Raw genomic sequence first — 19993 nt, forward strand, 5'->3', positions numbered from 1 at the left:
AATTCTATAAACAAAACAAGGAGGAAGGTGGGAATAATTGTTTGCGACAAATGACAAAGGGCTAATATCTTTAGTTGGAGAGACTCCTACAAATCACTAAGAAATAGCTGAGCAACCCCCCTGAAACCCAGGCAGAGGCTGTGAACAGGGAGATTCAGAACAGGCAGGGAAAGAGCTCCTGGTGTTGTTTCTTCTGTCACCACTGCCCCTCCTTCTGGTGGCGGAGACTTGCCAGGCACTGAGCCTCTGCCTGGGACTTGATGGAGTCCTTCACATGTATTTTCTCTTTTGAGCCTCAGAACAATGTCATGAAATACGTACTCTTGTCACCCCCATTTTACAGATGAGGAAACAAAGAACAGCAAGGCTAAGTGACTTGCTCTGTGATACCCGATTGCCACCTACGCCGGTGTAGACCTTGCTTGTAACTGCCACAGGTGGCATAAATGGAACAAAAGGATGATAGTGAAAGACATGCAAATAAAGTCAGTGGGACACTTACTGTCAGATTGCCACAGATGAGAACAAATGGTGCCCAGCGTTGGGAAGAGGGTGGGAAAACAGGCACTTTTGTACTGTCAGTGTGGGTGTAAATAGCTGAATCAGTTTTCGGAGGGTAGTTTGGAGACTTGTTTAAATTACTTAAACTGGGCTAGCGCCTGGTCAAGAATTCACCTGCAGAGACATTAGCAAAGGACGTATACTGAGGTGGAGTGGTAATGGCAAACAGCCCAACCGCTTATGGAAAGGTTCATAGGGGTTAAGCAGTTAAGCATCTTGCCTTCAGCTCAGGTCATGATCTTGGGTCCTGGGATTGAGCCCCACATTGGGCTCCCTGCTCAGGGGGGAGGGTGTGCTTCCCGCCCCTCCGCTCAGCTTGTGCTCTCTCTCTCTCAAATAAATAAAATCTAAAAAAAAAAAAAAAAAGGTTAATAGTTAACTATATCACGATTTCTCCATTCCATGGTTAAGTGCAATGGGCTACCATGGAAAACTCTCTGGAACCTAACATGAAGTGTAGTAAGTGTGGTCCTGGTGCACACGGCTAACAGCCCCACAGCTTTTCCTGGAAGCAAGCTAAACCCCCTTAACAATGGGCACCTTTGGGAGAAGGATGGGAGTTGAAGGGAGAGAGACATACGTATTGAATATTTTTTTTTCCTTCTGGACCATACTCTGCTTTTTTAATCATGTGCATTCCTACTTTTATCTCAGTAAGCGACCTAATACACTTTTTGAAAGGCAATGATCCTATTGCTAGGTAAAGAGATAACAAGGGGCCAACCCTGGCACCCCCAGCAGCACACACACCCAGTCCGACCTCGGCCGGCCCACGGCTGTTGGCTGTTGGCTGTCGGCTGTCGGCAGTTCCATGCGGGTCGCTGCCCTGTGGGTGTAGAACACCGTGGTTGAATAGAAGAACAAATCATTAAGATTTTTTAAAATATAAAATGCTGACTAAATTAGAGAGTTCTCTGGTTTCTGTGGAGCCGTAGGAAAGCAGTAGGACTGTGAGCGTGTGTGTGGATCGACGGTTACCGGTGGCTCATATGTCCTCGGAGGCACACTGCAGGCCTGTTTTTGTCCATCTGCTGAGCTGAGCTCCATGTCGCTGTACCTGTCAGTTACTGTTGGGGAACACTTTTGAAAAGGAATCTTTGAGATGCAAAATGACATGATGGTGGGGATTCTTAATTTAAGGGAGAGGTATGAAGGATTTAGAAGGCTGATTCCAGTGCCGTCAGCGCCCTGTAATCACATCTGCCTTCATCTGTGATTATGTGTGATGCTGTGCGAATTCCAGGATCCCTGGAAGCTCCTTGTCGGGTCTGTGAACTTGGAGCTTGCAGACTTCAGTAACAGAACACGAAAATGACCCACTCTGTAATCTATCTAATAGTAAACAGAGCGGTCTCTTTTCAGGTTCCAATTTTAGTGATAGGTTAGCCCTTACCTTAAAATAATAGTCTTTGATTTCTTGTAGGATATAGAATAAAGGTATATTTTGTACAGATGTTTAATGCCGTTTAATACACTCGCTTTTTAAAACAACTACAGCTTCCTTGAGATATAATTCACATAACCATAAAATCCACATATTTAAAATACACAATTCAGTGGTGTTTAGTGTAGTCATGGAGTTGTGCAACCATGACCATAATCAACTTTAGAATTTTCATCACCTCCGCAAAGTCCCTGTACCTATTAAATATACTTCTTTAAAGAAGAACTCAGAAGGGAAAAATCAACAGTATGATTACAGCATAGAAAAATGTATGCTTATAGCGTTAAATGGAAAACACAAAATACAAAATTATAATAACTACATAGAAAAATGCATAGAAACAAAAAAAAAGACAGGAAAAAGAAAAATTAGCTTTTAATTGCTATTTACAGATTGTTTGCTGTCTTTGTAGTAGCCCAGGTATCAAAGTATAAAATTGACCGAGGACTGAATGCATGTGTGTATTTTGTAAAAACCAGTTCCCAAGTAAGTGCTTCTGCAAACATCCATCCGTTGGCAGTCTTTCTGTCCTCCCCACTTGATACCTGTACGGCCCACAGAATTCTCTGACCGTATGGATTCAGCTTCAGAGTGTAGAAGCCCAGTTGCTTGTCCCTACTTTAGCATTATTACCAGAACTGCCAGTTTCTGCTCCTGACACCATATTAGATGACGCACGAATCCTGGCAGTTAAGTATTGCTTCTTAGCCAAGAGAAAAGTTGGAGAAGGCCCTTTGGAGATAGATTAAGTTCAGGCTTAGAAAAGAGAAGGAACGGACATCAGCCCTGTTGAGAGTTCTCTTAGCCAGTTACAGTCGGAGATGTGCTAGAGGATGTGTCTTAAGGAGCCCAAAGCAGCATAGGGTGCCAGGCTGGCGCAGTCGCTGAAGTGTCCGACTCTTGGTTTTGGCTCAGGTTGTGATCTCAGGGTTGTGGGATCAGGCCCCGTGTCGGGCTCCATGCTCAGCGCGGAGCCTGCTTGGGACTTTCTCTCCCTCTCCCCGACCCCTGCCCCTCAAATAAAGAAAATTAGAAAAAAAAAAAAAGAAGAGTAGAGACTTGAGGACTGAGTCAGGAGTGGTAACAGGGTGGACCTGGAAGGCGGAGCTAGCCAGCTGCTCACGCCTTCAGGGATGCGGTCTCGGATGGGCGCCCACGGCAGGGAGTACACCTCACGCACGGTGCCTTCTGCCCTGCTGCTCTGACTCGGGTCAAAGATCAGGAGGGACTTGGATGATGGTGTTAAGTGTCCTGAGAATGTAATTGTCAAAATTCGTCCAGGAAGAATAGGGAAACCTTAACAGTCCCCAACGGCTAATAAAATACAAAGACGTCACTGACCCTGCGCTGGCTGTCCGCCGGGGCTGGGCCCACCCTGACCCTCTGCCTCCCTGCAGGCGACCCTGCCCTCAGCATGAGCCACTGGATGTTCCACCAGCAAGCCCTGCAGGAGTACATCCTTATGTGCTGCCAGTGCCCCGCCGGGGGCCTTCTGGACAAACCTGGCAAGTGAGTGCCTTCTCTCGGGAGGGGGTGTGCCACTCAGGGGTGCCAGAGCCAGAGGGCAGCAGCTGCTGACCTTTAAAAGCCAGGGTGGTGGGGGGAGTCCCTTTCCATCCAGCTGCTTAGTATTAGGGTGAAGCACCCCTGTGGGGGCACCCCCAGTGCCCATCCTTTCCCTGAGCTTACATGCACCCCCCCTCTCCAGGTAGGTATACAGATTGCCAGTGGGTAGCTTTGCTTTCCTCCTTTTTTTTTTTCAAACTAAACTGAACTAAATAGAACAGGATACAGGATTTTAAAACCCTTGAGTTTCGTAAACAGAAATTATCACCACAACTATTGCCACGTAGATTAAGTGTCTTTAGCCGCCACCGTCAGAGAAAGGGGAAATCAGATAAATCCTGTCCCCCTGGCTGCTGGGCGTGCACCCACCCTGCCCCTGTCGACATCCAGGGGAGGGCGCAGCTCAAGGCTGGTCCCCAGGAGTTGATCAGGAAGAATTTGGCCCATTTCTAGGCATTTTGGTAGTCTTTTGGAGAAGTGTATTAATTTGGCACCAGCACCACTCTGGAGAGCCCTTTCCAGAAGACAGCTGCAGGGACCCTGGGGGGGCCAACTCCACAATGACAGTTCCGGCTGTGGGGCAGGGCGGAAGGACGGGGCTTTGAGAAATGCTGCCCGCTGGCAGCGGGACGTGGGGGAGCATCCTGGGCCCGGATCTCTTGTTGGAGGCTGCGCCTGTGGGGATTTGTGGGGGCAGAGGAGCCCGTGCTCAGAGCCACCTTGTCCTTGCAGGTCTCGGGACTTCTACCACACCTGCTACTGCCTCAGTGGCCTGTCCATAGCCCAGCACTTCGGCAGTGGAGCCATGTTGCACGACGTGGTCCTGGGTGTGCCGGAAAATGCTCTGGTAAGACGGGGTGGGGGGGCTTGAACCCCTTCTCCACAGGGCCCCCAGGACAGGGTTTACCCAGAGAACAGAGTGGCCACTCTGGCTCTGCAGAACTGTCCACGTGTCTCCTGTGCGCAGGCCTGTGAGCCGTGCCCCCCCTTCCGGGATTTGCAGCCTTCTGGAGTAGCTGGTGACTGAGAGGGAACTACCTCGAGGCAAACTCAGGGTTCCGGGTGGGGGGTCCAGTCTGCAACAGAGTTTCTGCCTTAGGACCCGGACCTCTTATCGTTAGTTCCTCCAAGGAAGTGTACTCAGAGGCAGCCGCACGGCCTGCTGCCTTCCAGAGCCCTCAGCTGGCTTAGCGTCTCTCCAGAGACACTTCCTAGACTACCTCGGTAAACCAGGTCTCCCCAGAATACGCCGCCATGGTACCTTCTTTGTGCCCTCCCTAGCACTCAGCACAATCTGTAATGCGTGTGTTTAACTTGTTTTTGTCTGCTGCCCCCCAAAGCTCTCAGCCCCACGAGGGCAAGATGTTCAGTGCCACCCCCAGCCCTACCTCGAGCAGCCCGGCCGCAGGCAACACCCCCGAACCCAGACGTGAGCCTGGGACATGAATCCAACTAGGACTGTCCACAGCCGCCAAATAATGGGGCGCGTGCAGACTGTCAAATAGTTCCAATAGAAGGAGCACAAATGGCCAGTAGATGGATGAAGAGATGCCCAGCCTCACTGACAAGCAGAGAAAATCCTAGGAACCACCACTCAGCTTTTTCAAGTCTTAACATTTTTCCATATTCGCCTCCACGCAAGCCTTCTCCATTTGCCTCCCTCCCCTGTCCCCAGCATCCCCTTTCCCTACGTTTGACACTGGTCATGACTGCAGGGGTCTTTGTGCCGTTGCGCTCTGTGTCCGTCAACAACACAGAGAGGGTGTGTGTTCATGCCTTTCATAGCAGATCCACCAGACCGCGAACCGTGCGGTGCTTTTCTTGCTGACCGTGTACTTCTGGCGTTTATCCGCGTTCATGTGTTGCTCTGGTTTATCCATTTTAACCATATGGTGTTCCTGTGCATAAACGTACCCCAGTTTCTTTTCCTTCTCCTGCTGGTTAACACTGAGATGGTTTCGGTTCGTGCTGTTGCAGACGGACTCAAGTGTACCTTGTGTTAGTTCGTCTGGGAGAGACTTGCTGGGTTGAGGAGAACACACACCTTCGTCTTCACTAGACGGTGCTGACCTGGCCTCGACAGTGGTTGTGTTATTTGACGCTCACACAGTACCCAGGGGGAGTCGCTCCATAGCCCGACCTTTCCTTTCTGCCATTTGATTGATGGGAAATGGTACCTCGGTTTTATTTTTGCATTTCCCTGATTACTTGCAAGCTGGAGCATCTTTTCGGATGTTCATTGACCATTTGCGTTACGTCTTCCATGAATTGGCTGCCAGCTTTCTTTCTTGCAGATGTGTAATTTTACTTGTTTGCCCTTTTCTTATCCATTTGTTGGCGGTCTCTGTGTATTCTTGTCAGTGATCCTGTGTCGGTGGTGTGTGTGTAGTGAATCTCTTCCAGCTCGTGACTTGTCTTTTCACTTTTTGTAGTGGTTTTGTTGTTGTTGTTGAATAGGAGATTTTTAATTTTTTTTTTAAAGATTTTATTTATTTATTCAACAGAGATAGAGACAGCCAGCGAGAGAGGGAACAAGCAGGGGGAGTGGGAGAGGAAGAAGCAGGCTCATAGTGGAGGAGCCTGATGTGGGGCTCGATCCCGTTAACACCGGGATCACGCCCTGAGCCGAAGGCAGACACGTAACCGCTGTGCCACCCAGGTGCCCCAGGAGATTTTTAATTTTATAGTGAACAATTTTATTGCCTTTTTGGCTTTTGAGGGTGTGGAAGGGTACTTAAGAAATCTTTCCCTACCCTGAGGTCATACATATATTTTCTTCCAAACAGTTTAAAGTTTTGCTCTTCCCATCTGGATTTTTAATTCTCCTGGAATTGATTTTTGTTTGTGGTGAGGGTTGGATATAATTTTCTCTTTTTTTCCATGTGGATGACCAGTTGACCAGCAGCACTGCTAATGGAAGTTTGCAACTTTCCTACTGATATGTGTCCCATGTATGTCACGTATTCGAGTTTCTGTCTGAGGTGACTCTGTTCTGTTCCTTTGGTCTGTTCGCCAGTCTGCACTATCTTAAGCAAATCTTAAATGCAGGACTTAAATGCAAGTCCCATTCACCTTGTTCTTTTTATTCAGAATTGCTTTGCTATTTTCTGCTTTCTGCTTTTTCCTGTGGATTTTAGGGTCAGCTTATCAAGTTCCACAAAAACTAGAATGGAATTTTTATGGGAATTTGCATTGGATTTAAGATTAATGGGAGAGAACTGACTCCTGAGGCTTTTCCATTTGTGAACACGATTTTTCAGATTATTTTACACATCTTCAATGGTCTTTTATCATTTTCTTCATAAAAGACTAGCACATCTTTTGTTAGACTTATGCCTAGGAAATTGATAGTTTTTGTGTCTGTTGTGATTGGAATATTTTTTCCATTATATTTTGTAACTGGTTGTCACTAAGATACAGAAATGACATTTATATTTTAATTTTGTATCCAGCCACCTTGCTGAACTTGCTTCATAGTTTAATAGTTTGTCTGTAGAATCTCTTCGATTTTCTATTTAGAATGTGATGTTATTTTAAAATGAGGACAGTTTTGCCTTTTTCTTTTTCTTTTTTTTTTTTTAAAGATATTTATTTAGAGAGAGTGCAAGTGGGAGGAGGGGCAGGATGCGAGGAAGAGAGAATATCCTCAAGCAGACTCTGCCACGCGCCTCAATCTCATGACCGAGATCACGACCTGAGCCGAAACCAAGAGTTGGACACTCAAGCAACCAAGCCAGCCAGGCGCCCCTTTCTTTCTGATCCTTAAGGGTTTTATTTCTTTTTCCTGCCTTGGGATATTGGCTAAGACCCCCATAGAATGCTGACTGGAGACAGTCATTGGGGAAGCGTCTGTCTTGCTTCTGGTTGTAATGGGAAGGCGTCTATAATTTCACCATTACGTAGGATCCTTACTGGTTTTTTTTTAAAGATTTTATTTATTTATTTGAGAGCAGGCAGCCTGATGTGGGACTCCATCCCAGGACCCTGGGATCATGACCTGAGTCCAAGGCAGACCTCACCTGAGTGGTTTTGATAAATACTTCCGATCATGTTAAGGATGTTACTAGCCCTCTCTTTCTGGTTTGCTAGGTTGTTGTTTTGTTTGTTTCAATCTTAATCTATATTAAATTTATTGAGTGCTTTTTCTGCAGCTGATATTTCTCCTTTAATCGAGTACGCTATTATTTTGTTGTTAACCTTACATTCCCAGGATCAGCCCTCCTGGTCATAGGACAGTGTGTGTGTGTTCATTTAATACATTGCTGGATTCAGTTTGCTAGTGTTTTTTGGCTAGTATCATTTAGGATTTTTTGCCTGATATTCGTAAGAAAAACTGATCTAAAATTTTTGTTTTATTATATTGCTCTTTCCAGTTTATATTTCAGGATAATATCATAGCCTCGTAAAATTAGATGGGTATCTTCTCTCCCTTCCAACTCCCACCTTCCTTTTTTTTTTTTTTTTTTTTTTTTTTTTTTTTNTTTTTTTTTTTTTTTTTTTTATTCTTTGAGAACATTTGTATAGGTTAGAGATAATCTGTTTCTTGTGGGTTTGACAGCACTTGCTTGAGAAGCCGTCTAGGCCTGGTATCCTGGGGCAGGAATGATGGTAGCAGAATAAGCAATTATATTATTGATTTAATTTATTCATATACGTTCTAAAGAACTTCTTGAGTAAATTTTGAAAATTTATGTTGCTCTATAGAGTTATTCAGTTTATCTGTACTTTTATATGTTTTGGCATAAACTCTCTCATAGTATTCTCTTAAAAGTTTTAAAACCTTGGGGCACTTGGGTGGCTCAGTCAGTTTAGCATCCAACGCTTGGTTTGGGCTCAGGTCATGATTTCAGAGTCATGAGATCGAGCCCCCAAGCGGAGTCTGCTTGGGATTCTTTCCCTCTCCCTCCCTCTCTTCCCCACCACTCACTCACTTTCTCCAAAATAAATAAATAAAATGTTAAAAAAAAAAAAAAGTTTAACAACCTCTCTTGCAAGTCTGTCCCCTTCTTCATTCTCCCCAGATGGAAGCGGCCTGAGCACTTGCCCCCAGTTGTGCTCTGTCATAGACCTAAAGTTTCTTTCTGGTTTCTGTGATGTAGTGGAATACTATAAAAGAATTTAAATATGGCCTGACACCTTTACTGCATCATAGGGTTGTGGTCCTTTTTCCTGATTACAAATGTAAATACATGGATTGTTTAAATAATTGGAATATATGCAAAAGTATAATTAAGANGTAAATACATGGTGATTGTTTAAATAATTGGAATATATGCAAAAGTATAATTAAGAAAATTTAAAACAATCATATCACTGTTCCTGTTTAGGTGTATGTCCCATTTCTGCCTATAAATCACATCTGTAAACACATTTTCAAAAAGTAAGTTTGGGGTAACACTGTGCATACCTTTTTCCTCACTTAATACGTTATAAGGATTTGCCCATATCATTAACTATTTTGAAAGCATGTTTTTAAGTGGCTACATAATATTCCTTTGTGTCCCACGTACTATTAAATGTTTTTACTAATACCTCGTCATTGGACATCAGGGCCTTCCTTGTGGGATAGATCTCCGTGAGTATCTCTGATGAGTCCTTCCTCTGATAAATTCTTACAAGTCCATTTACTTTAACGGCTTCAAGGCTGTGCACATTCCCGAGGACCAGCAGGGCGATTAACTGGCATTTGTCCTTCTCTTTGCAGCAGCCCACTCACCCTGTGTACAATATTGGACCAGATAAGGTGATCCAGGCCACCATGCACTTTCTGCAGAAGCCAGTCCCAGGCTTTGAGGAGCACGAGGACGAGGCACCCACAGAGACCGCCACCGCCTAGACGACATGGGTCCCGTGGCTCTGTGCTCACCCACCTCCCCGGTCAGACCAAGGTGTATACATTTCGATACATACTGCATTCTGTGCTGCACAAGCCTTGGCCACTGTGGAGCTGTGGTCCTTCGTCCTTGTCAAACAAAACAAAACTGATGGCTCTGGGTTTGGAGTACATAGTGGTGTGGTTTTTTAAAAATTCTTTCCACTTCTGGCAAACCAAAAATATGTCCGCCCGCGCGGCCCCTGAACCTGACTCTGGCCCAGCCTGGGTTGTTGGGGAACAGTGCATGCGGGGCAGAAGCAGCCCCTTGCCGCCAGCTCTCCAGCCCGGACAGTCGTATTGAAATGAATGGTGTCTATGAGTCACTGCTGCGACCCCCCGCCCCCCGCCCTTGCACGCCACAGTTAAGTCGCCAGGAAGGTGCCCTCCCATGGGCGGAAATAAGTCTGCTCTGTGCCAAGGGGGAGGGGGAGCTTTGGTCCCATTGAAATGAATTCTCTAGAAAAAATCATGGTGGGACCTCACTACGAGATGCCCAAGGCTGTCACCTTCTACCATGGTCCTTTGCAAGGGAAAGGAGCTGGGGGTCGGGGAGAAAGTTCTCCTTGGGTTGTGAGCTCCTCCACCCCCACCTGAGAACCGAGCCACGTCTCTCCCCAGGGCCCGTTGGGTGGGCGGGCAGGACTTGCTTCAGCCACCGGTGTGGTGACTTTGACCCAGGAAGCCAATTATGAGTGGAAAATGAACCTCTGGTTCAATTCTGCGCCCGAGGAAGCAGCCCCAGCGCCCACCCCCCCTCCACCCCATCATGTACCTTGAGAAACCCCTCTCGTGTCCGCAAGGCAGCACCGGAGCCTGTGGCCATTCTGCGTGTTTCCATCTCCCATCAGACTCCCAGCCCGGCCCCTCAAAGATAGTGTTGTCTGCTCTCATCCCCAGTATTAACGCTACTAAGTCTTTCACCGTAATTTGACTCAGGATTTATTCACGTCCTGCCCACTCTAGGCTCACAGAAATAAAATCAAGTGCCAGAGAGGCTGGCTGCTGCTGAGGCAGGGGCCACGGAAGCCTGGCTGTGGCGGGGCTGGGGGCCGCCCAGGGTGCTCAGCCTGTCGGGGCCTCTGCTGCTCGCAGGGAGCCCTTTCTCGGTCAGTGGGGCGTCGAGTTGGGCCGTCTGTCCACTGCTACGGTCACGGCAGACTCCGCGTGGCTGACCTGGCCTTCGCGTAGGCCGCCACAGACGGCGGGCCCGCAGGAGCTCAGAGATGCCCCCTGAGGCTCTTCTCAAACTCTGCCCTTTGCTGCCTCTAATTCCCCATTGCTTTGGCGGATCGGGCTATGTATTACCTCCTTGAAATAATAAAAGAATAACATTTTCTATGATGTCTCTCATTTGTAATTGGTACCAAGAGAACTCCCTCAGAACGTCCAGTGTTAGGAGTTACTGAAGATTGTTGGCCGATCGCCAGTCTCCGGCGTGCAAGGTTCCAGAGCCTGTGTGTTAGCCGTTACGGGGCTCTGGCTGGGGCTCCACCTTCAGACACCTCCTCCAGCCGAGGCCACGGTGGGTCTCACAGTGGGAGAAGCTGTGTTTTCCCCAGCTCCCCAAAGCAATTCGGTTTACTCCCTAGCATTCTGTACACCACGTCTCACAGTCCGTGTGTCTGTCTCCTCCATCTATCACTGTAACAAAAGGTCAAACCCTCACATGCCAGGAGCCTCACACCGGATTAGGGGACGGGTTGCAGTAATGGGTGTGGTTAAGAGACAAGGGATTGCTTGGGTCTGAGCTGGCTTTATCGCGCCCAGGCGGGAGGGTGTGAGCTGGCCCCAGGGGTAGGTGAAGTGTGCTTCGGTAGAGAGGAGAGGGTCATTTGCTGGTATTCTTATCTCAGGGCTTTATCGGGCATAATCATGAGACTCCCTTCCTGCTTCCAGTTGGGTCTGGAGGATTTTCTGACTTTTACAGCATTCAAGTGAGTGCTGGAGATAAATTCTCAGATTTATCAGATGGATCCTTAAGTAGAAGGCCCTTAGGTAGCATTCAAGGTGGGTTACCCCAAATATTCCCCCATCAATAAAGAAATACAAAACTACCACAGATCTCTATATCCAGACGGGCCCCAGCTTCCCCCTTGGATCCATTTCAGACCCACCCTGAGCCCCGTGTAAGTTGGGCAGCCTGCTAGACCCTCCGTGAGCAGAGGGGAGCCTCCTGGATAAGCTGACTCCCCTGGGAGAACCGTACCAGCCAACAATATTCCTAAACTGCCTTCTTTCCCTGAGTTAGAAACCACTGGTCAGACTCTGGCCTCTGCGTCGGGGGCAATGCAGTACTGTCCTTGACGAAGCCACTTCTCGTGAAGACCTCACACAGAAGCATATGTCATATTAAATGACAGCCCCACGACGGCCTTGCCTTGAGAACTAGCCTGAGATCCTGGTATGTTGCTTCCTGGTGACTGAACTTAGCAGAGATGGAAGCTGGGAACCCCTGGCAAGGTGGCTGCTCATGTGACCTTGGCTATTTCATTAATGTTAACCCTCTATGCTGGGCTTGTGGCAGGAGCTTGATAGAATGAAGAGTGGAGTTCCGAGTGCCCTGGGTGGTTGGTGGAAGTGGAATCCACTGGCTTCAGATGTCCGATGTACAGATAACAGTGCTGACATTCCGTTATGAGAACCGAGGGACTTGCCGCATCTTCCCACCAGGTTGACACTGAGCCCACCTTACTGAAGGAGGCCGTTGGGCTACCTACAGGAATTCTCCAGTAGCTTCGGCATTCCAACTCTTGAGGGCAGGGTCATGGTCTGGGACAGGAAAGTGAATGTTCTTTATATCTGCAGGCTTTCCTAGCCCTCTGTGGACAGGAGGCTAGAGACCAAATATTAACAAAGATGGCAGATATCTCTCATTTTCTGGGCTAGGTTCAGTTCGATGAAAGTCTGCTTTTCTAATGCTGATAATCGGACTGATTATTAATGATATTAATGTATTAATGATACAGAGGTCTGTCATGGAGGGCTACTCGTTGTTTCCATGTGGGGACACAGGCATTCATTCAGTTGAGGGGGAAGTGTTTGCTAATATTTTATCAGTCTACCATTTACACCAGGGGGCAGCACATTTTCTCTGTAAAGGGCCAAATACTAAATATTTTAAGCTTTGCAAACAACTACTCAACTTCAGTCTTCCATTGTAGTACAAAACAGCCATAGACGTAGTGTGGCTGTGTTCCAGTAAAACTTTATGAAAACAGGTGGTAGGCTAGATTTGTCCCAGTGGGCTGTAGTTTGCCTACCCCTGATCTAGACTAAATCCCATCCGTATTCATTCAGCATTCTTCCACATCTTTCATGGCTGAGATGCTTTCCACGTAATACTAGTCTCAGATGACAAATGTGCTTGGTAAAGTTTATACCAAATATTCCAGCCACCCACATGCACCGTTCAGGGCATTCACTGCCTTTGAACAGGAAGGAGAACCGTATGATTTAAGACATGGTTACAACTTGCTTAAAGCAAAGAGGAAATGTGTTGACTCACAAACTGAGATGTCCAGGAATTAGCTTGGCTGTATGGCTTTGGTAGGTTTTTCCCCCTTTCTCATCTTTCTGTATCAGCTCCAACCTCAGGCTCTCTCCATGTGAGCTCCAGACCTTACGTCCTCTCAGGGTGAAGTTCAGCAGACGAGCAGCTGGCACTATCCCAGTCTTCCTTCCTGGCAAGTGTCACTGCGTTTCATTGGCTTTGATCAAGCCAAGTACCTTTTGGAGAAGCAGTCCAGTGGCCAGCTTAGAGCGCACAGATTGACCTAAGTCTTGATCACATGCTTCTCCCATGAGTGGGAAATGGGGTTCCATCAGAAACACATCATCTTTGGGGAATGGGGAAGGAATGAAGCTGCAAATGCGGATTAGGTTTGTAGCCAGAGGGAGGACATGGATGTTAGTGAGACAAATCACCCTTGCTCTCTGCAATAGTGGATTATCACTGGGATGGAAACCTGTGGCGGACATTGTTGGCATCTGTTCCTTCCCTCCCCAACTGTGGCGGCCAATAGTGTGGATTCGATCCCCTTCCTACCTCCAGGTCCAGGCCCTGACTGGCCTAAGCCAATCATTTCAATCCGTCCCTCTTTGCTTCAGTAATTTGTTCAGGTTTGGCAATAACCCAAGCTGAAGCCAGTCAAATGGCTTGTCCTAGCCTCACAGATATGGAGCCAAGCACGTGGCCTGAAAGAGACCAAAGAGAGAGAAGCCCTCAACATTACATGATGGAGGAAAAGCACCTCTCTCCTGTAAGGGATGGTGGAATGTGTGGCCTGGGACTCAACAACCATTTTCCTACCTAGAAGGAAGCTAGTCTTAGAAGCCAGTACACACAGACTCCCCGGTTTACTGAGAAACATGGCCAGAACCCTAATCACACCGCTCCTGCAGCTTGCCTTGTCTCTGGATTGTTCAGCTACGTGAGCCAACCTGAGTTGGATTTACTATTACTTGCAACCGAAAGCATCCTAAAACATACAGAACTCTATCCCATGTTAGCCCCTGGGCCATCAAAGTCCTTACCCGCTGACTGAAGGACACTGCCCACCCTTGCCACATCTACCCGAAGGATAGCCCCTAAGAGATTTCCTCCTGATCTACCGCTTTGTCTCGTTTGATCCTTGACTCAGCCTCATGAGGTGGGTGAAGCAGGTGTATTATCTGCACTTTACAACTGTAGAAACAGGGCAGAGAGCTTCAGTGAATCACCCATGTTTCCTAGCTACTGAGTAGTGGGGTCTGAACCTGACCCCACATCTGCTGCTTCAAGCCCTTGTGTTTCCGTCCCCCCAGGAGTCTAAAGGAAGGTGAAATGGGTGGTCTCAGGAATGGGGCAGGAGCTAAACATGCATGGGTTACCTCCAGGGCTGGACGACTGAGACCGCAAATGCCCGTCCCCATCTTTTACCAGGACGAGGATGGTGACAGCCAACAGCAGGCTCAGGCTCACCTCACCCTTCTAAGCCATCTCCCTCTCTGCCAAGTCCTCAGCGTACAGCGACGCTCCCCGTACCAAGTGGGTGCCACCCCCAGTGCAGAGTGGGACACTGCATGACTCCCAGCATGACTCCCAACCAAGGTCGTGGTGAGTCAGTCTTTCTGGGAGCTGATCACAGCCCTGAAGACAGCCCGCCCTCTGCAGCCTGGCCCGGCCTGCCTAACTGGTTCCTGGACATCCTCTTTCACTTCCCGGCAATGACCTCGCCTCTGCTTTCCACCAGCTGGTGCAGGAGGTTCAGAGAAGGAGGCCAGGTGGCTGGTGTTCCCCTCCCACTTCTTGGGTACATCCAAGAACAACCAGGCAGGCGGGGCCGGAGTGCTCATCACCAGCCCAGCTTAAAGGAAAACTTTCCCTGCCCTCTGGCTCTCCTGCATAAACACAACTCCTGCAAAATAACAATAAGAACACATTTAAAAAAAGAATCTTTTATTTTAGGATAGTTTTAGATTGACCAAAAAATTGCAAGCATAGTGGACAGAGTTCCCATAGACCCCTATGCCAGTTTCCCTACTGTTAGCATCTTACAGCAGTATGGATCACTGGTCACAACGAGTGAGCCGAGAGCAATACATTACTACCAACTGAAGTCCACAGTTCAGTTACATAACTTAGTTTTTACCTAATGCCCCTTTTCTGTCCCCGGATCCCATCCGGGATACCTCATGACATCTAGTCATCAAGTCTCTCCTTAGGCTGCTCTTGGCTGTGACAGTTTCTCGACTTTCCTTGTTTTGAGTGACCTTGACAGGCACCAGTCAGATATTTTGTAGAGTGTCCCTCGGTCGGGACTTGTGTGAAAACCGTTAGACTGGGGCTGTGGGTTTTGGAAGGAAGGCCCCAGAGGCCCTCTCTTCACATCCTCTCAGGGGGCATGTGTGCCCACATGGCTTATCCCTGCGGCTCTGAGCCTTGGTCAGCTGGCTGATGGAGGTGTGTCCAGTTACCCACTGTGAGATTCCTCTTTCTTCCCCTTTCCAGACCGTCCCCTTTAGTAGGAAGTCCACACCGCAGGAAAGGAGTTCTGCCCCACATCCTTGAAGGTGGAGTATCTACGTAAATTACTTGGAATTTTTCTGTGGGAGGTTTGTCTTTTCCTCATTTATTAATTCAACCACGGATTTCTATGGGTCCAGACTCATGAGTACTGATTTTATGCCTTGGGTTATGCTCCATTCTGTGTTGTTTATTTTACTGCTCAGATCGTTCCGGCTTTGGCCATTGACCCTTTCAGTTGGTTCCTGTGTCCCTTTAACCTCTCCATGCTTCCTTACTTAGAAAATAATAAAAAATAATAATGCATTTTGTTATCCTTTTCTTTCAAGAAGTCTGGCATGCTGATACTCATTGACACTGGATAACGGGTACACTAGGGTTCAGAAATAAAAAGTACTGCATGCTGGTGATCTTGGATGTGAGACTTCACGTTGTCATCTGCTGTACCCACGATGGCCTGGGCTGATGGGACAAAGGTGGTGACAGGAGCTGAGGATGTCAGCTCCCAAGGCAGAGTAGGCTAAAAGTCACAGCCTTGTCGAGGGCAGGGCCAGGGGACCCTGGGGCTGCAGGGGGCTCTGTCCCCCAGGCAGGCTGACCAGTGCCTGGCAGGATAGTGGTGAGGGTCCGGCAAGGGGCAGCCCTGGAGGGCAATGACAATGGTGATGATGGAATGAGTACCCAGGAGGGCTATGCCACACTCCCAGGAAGGCTGACGCTTTGCTGGGCTCCACCATCGAGTCCCTCTCCTGTCTCTTGGGAACAGTGGCTGCCATGGCCTGGATACCAAGGCAGCCAGTGACTGCGGTGCAACGGGCAGGGTGATCCTGTCCGTGCGGAGCGGAGGCTCTGGCCCACCTTCCCTTCATCCAAAGCCTCCACTGGGAGCTTGTGGGGAGGAAGGAAGGCGAGCACACCAGAGCCTGGGAAGCGATGGCCTGGCCCGTTCTTTGCCCCTCCACATGCCAAGTCTCTCTCGTGGAGGGCCCGGCTTCAGAACTCCTTTGGCAAATGGAGTGCAGATGTGCACCTCTGTGCCACGTGCTTAAGTCTGGTCTCTACGTCCTCTGAGCTTCTTGAAGGCAGGGCCCGTGCTTCATCAGCTGCCGTAGTGCTGGGCTCAACAGACACGCTGCTCACAGACCGGGGGCTGAACTCCCCTAGACGCAACCCCACAACTGGCCGACGAGTGCACAGAAACCCACCCTGGAGGCTGGAGTCCCTTGGCATGCGCACCTCTGTGCGTTTGGGGGGTACCCGAGGTAGGCCAGGCACAGCGATAGGGAGGAAGCACAAGCATTGAGACCAGGCCCTGGCCTCGGGGGAGCTTCCAGCTGGAAACGCCTGCCGCAGCATTCCTAGCAGCTCCGTGCAGAGTGGCCAGTCCTGGACTCACTGCCTGGGTGGGAAACCTAGTCGAGTTGTTTGAACCAGAATTCCTGTACCTGAAGTCTCCCACTGGCCTTGTGGGAGGTATTTGCTGTGGACGTGACATTCCTTCTCTCGGCTGGCTGGCCTTGCTGTGGCCTTTGGCCTAAAGCCATCGGCCACTGTCCTTTAGCCCCAGACCTGCCCCTGCCACCTGTGAGTTGTTGATGGCACCGGGAGATAGGAGACAATGAAGCTCTCAAGCATGTGCGTGGGAGCCGCACTGCCAGCTGGCCTCCTCCGGCTGGGGGTGAGGGAAGGTGTGGGTGGCAGCTCTGCACGCCCATTTGGTTATTTCTTGACCCAGACTCTTTATGGCTCATTGGGCTGGCAGCAGCCAGCTTATGGAGTACGTACCTTTCTCTCCTGGCCTGCTATCGTAGCTGTCAGGTTTGTTTCTCTTGGCAGGACGCTCAAACCCTCATCTCGTTCAGCACTGGAGTGGAAGGTTCTGGCACAGATTTCTTAACATTGGATCCTTGATTTTTCTTCCCTGCCCTCCCCTCTCTGGCCTTTAATTTACTGGGAAAAATTAATAGAGACTGTGCTGGACAGTTTTGCCCGGAGAAGGCTATTGGTATATAAGGGCCCCACTTCTACCACGGACATCAGAGGAAAACAATCCTAAATGGGGCCTGGCAGTCGGAACAGGCCTGCTGGTGCAGCTGGCATCCAGCACAGGGCACAGGAGGGAGCCTGCCCAGCTGGTTGTGAACTGTCCAGGGCCACCTGTTGGGCTCTCTTCTAGACACGCCCATCCTGCTGGGTGTGTGTGCTGCAAAAGGTACACACACGTCAGCCAGCGTGAGCTAGAGCGTGTGGGCCCTGGGGTCTAGTCATCAGACCACATGGAGACAACAGGCTGGTCTGTCCTCACCTCACCTCTCCAGGCAGCCTAGCTCAAGGGGCCCCTGTGAGGGAAGGCTGAACAACAGGGGCTCAACCACTATCAGAAACAGGCCCGGGAAGGAACGAGCCAGCAGTCACAAGATGGGCTTGCAGGATCTCTGGGCATGGCCCAGTGCAGGCCAGCAGGCGACACAGAAACCCAGAGTAAAACCAGGATGGAGAACAGGGTGAAGGAACCAGTATGGTCATGGTTCCTGGTTCTGATCCAGCCAGCAAGGGTGTATTTCATTTCCTACGTCCAGAGTTTTTCAAAAGGTAGTAAGATTTGTGGTCTTGCTCGAGTTCCATCAGAAATCAAGTGAAGCCTATTCGTTACCACCCTTTGGTATTCAACATGCATTTACTTCCTTTCTTTTAACGATTAAAATGAAATGCACTGAAGGATGGATTTTATTCACTCCGTGTTTGAACAAAACTCAAACAGAAATGGTTGCATCGTCCAGCACCTATGATGGCAGACAGACCGAGGAACTGCTAGCATTTGAGTACTTACCAAGTGCCAGGCACAGTGAAGGACTTTCACACTAACGCTCTCATGCCTCACAAAGGCACTTTGTGCTATTGCTGTCCTCATGTTCTGCCTCGGGAAACCAGGGCAGTGTCACCCAGAGCCAATCCAGGAGGCACGCTCAGAGCCGGAGGCCGAACGATCAGGCACCAGCACTGAAGCGGCCAGGGCTCCTGGCCCCACCCGGACCCCGATGACGCGATGACAACACTCACCTGCTGGTAAGGACGGTTTGCCGGGAGAGCCTCCAGAACTCAAGTGGGGGCCTGCCTGATGCCGTCACTCCAGTCCTGCATGCACTTCAGCTGCTGATCCAAACTTGTCCAGGAATGGGGTATTTGGCCAGTTTTCGAGTTCGCCCTCAGGAATTAAGTAGAAAATAGTTTTTGTTTATCCCCATCCCAAGGAGAGCCTGGCGCTGTATTAAATTCGCCCATGCCTTAGTAGCCCTCCACATTGGAGGACATGCCGTCTTTGCCCATTCGTGACCCAGCAGTGCTTCCAAAGGGCCCTAGAGCTCACCGAGGTTTTTCCATTGCACGGCCAACGCAGAGGCCGGCAAACTCCTTCTCCCTACCTGGGTTTCCTCCTCAGGCGAGAGAAACTGTCTGGGACAAAGAAAGGCTCTAGTTTCATGTTCCCAGAGGCTGTCCAGAGCGGAGCCTGGCCACCAGGGCTGAGACACAGCTTTGCTGTGTCCGGCTGGCCTAGAGACCTGCCTGCCAACCAGAGGACGGCCCGTGTGTGGTATAAAAATGGGGGGCTTCAGAAGCCGGCGGCTAGGCAGCCCTCAGGAGTGTTAGAGCCCCACCGGGAAAAGGGAAACACCATCAAGGCAGTCCTAGTAAGTGGACGGCTTACCAAGCCCCTCTCCTTTCCCCCACCTTTCTCTCAAGTGCAGCCTTAAGGGCCTGACCTCACACCCACTTTGCTAATTCAGCTCAGCTGTGCCTCACACTTCCTCCAACAGCTTTTTTTTGTTCTCTGGACTATTTTACTTTTGGGGGTCAAACTTGAGAGCAAGAGAATCATGTGGGAGAGCCTGTTGAACAGACGGACTCTGGCTGTTGGGCACAGTATGCTTTAGGTCAGAGAAGCAGGACCCCACAAACCCTTTTAACAAGCACCCCTGGGCGTGGCTCAAGGACCCTACTCGAGTAACAACACCGTGGAAAGAACAGCAAGTGTTCAAAGTTCAGACATACCAATGAATAGCAGGAGGAGGGAATGGCAGGGCCTCGCTTGGGCTGACAGCAGATCTAAGGAACCCACAGGTGCCTCTTTGGTTTTAAAGAGTGTGTCAGTTCAGTCCTGGGGTCCCCTTGCTGTCTCTTTATTCAGCTTGCCTTGTAAAGATGGGGCACATCGTAGGGGTGGGAAGCATTTGTGGGACACCGAGATGTCTGCCCTCACATACTCCGGGGAAGACTGGTTGCAGGAGCTGGATTTTTCCATCTTCTGGTCAGCCCTGGTCACGTGCTTTGTAAAGATAATGACAGCCGGCACCTGGGTGCTCACTAGGGCCTGAGGTCAAGCACATTATAAGCATTATTTCATTTAACCCTCCCAGCCGCCTTACGAGGCTAGTACTATTATTACCCTCGTTTTATGGATGAGGACACTGAGGCTGGACAGGTGGCTCCCCCGAGATGAGCAGCCACTGACAGAGCCAGGATTTTGAACTCAGGCAGTCTGACT

At 49.3% G+C, this 19993-nt stretch overlaps 1 protein-coding gene across 1 annotated transcript in view; it reads left to right on the plus strand.

Moving 5' to 3' along the window:
- The window catches only part of FNTB (farnesyltransferase, CAAX box, beta), a 64704-nt gene extending 53916 nt beyond the window's left edge, over positions 1–10788 (plus strand). Inside the window, exons 10-12 of the mRNA XM_002914168.4 lie at positions 3403–3514; positions 4304–4418; positions 9276–10788. Of these exons, the coding sequence (XP_002914214.1) occupies positions 3403–3514; positions 4304–4418; positions 9276–9407 (359 nt within the window). The 3' untranslated portion in view covers positions 9408–10788. The remainder of the gene's footprint in view (positions 1–3402; positions 3515–4303; positions 4419–9275) is intronic.
- The last annotated feature ends 9205 nt before the right edge of the window (positions 10789–19993 follow it).

Source organism: Ailuropoda melanoleuca, chromosome 14 (assembly GCF_002007445.2).
Source record: "Ailuropoda melanoleuca isolate Jingjing chromosome 14, ASM200744v2, whole genome shotgun sequence".
In the NCBI taxonomy this organism is placed as follows: domain Eukaryota; kingdom Metazoa; phylum Chordata; class Mammalia; order Carnivora; family Ursidae; genus Ailuropoda; species Ailuropoda melanoleuca.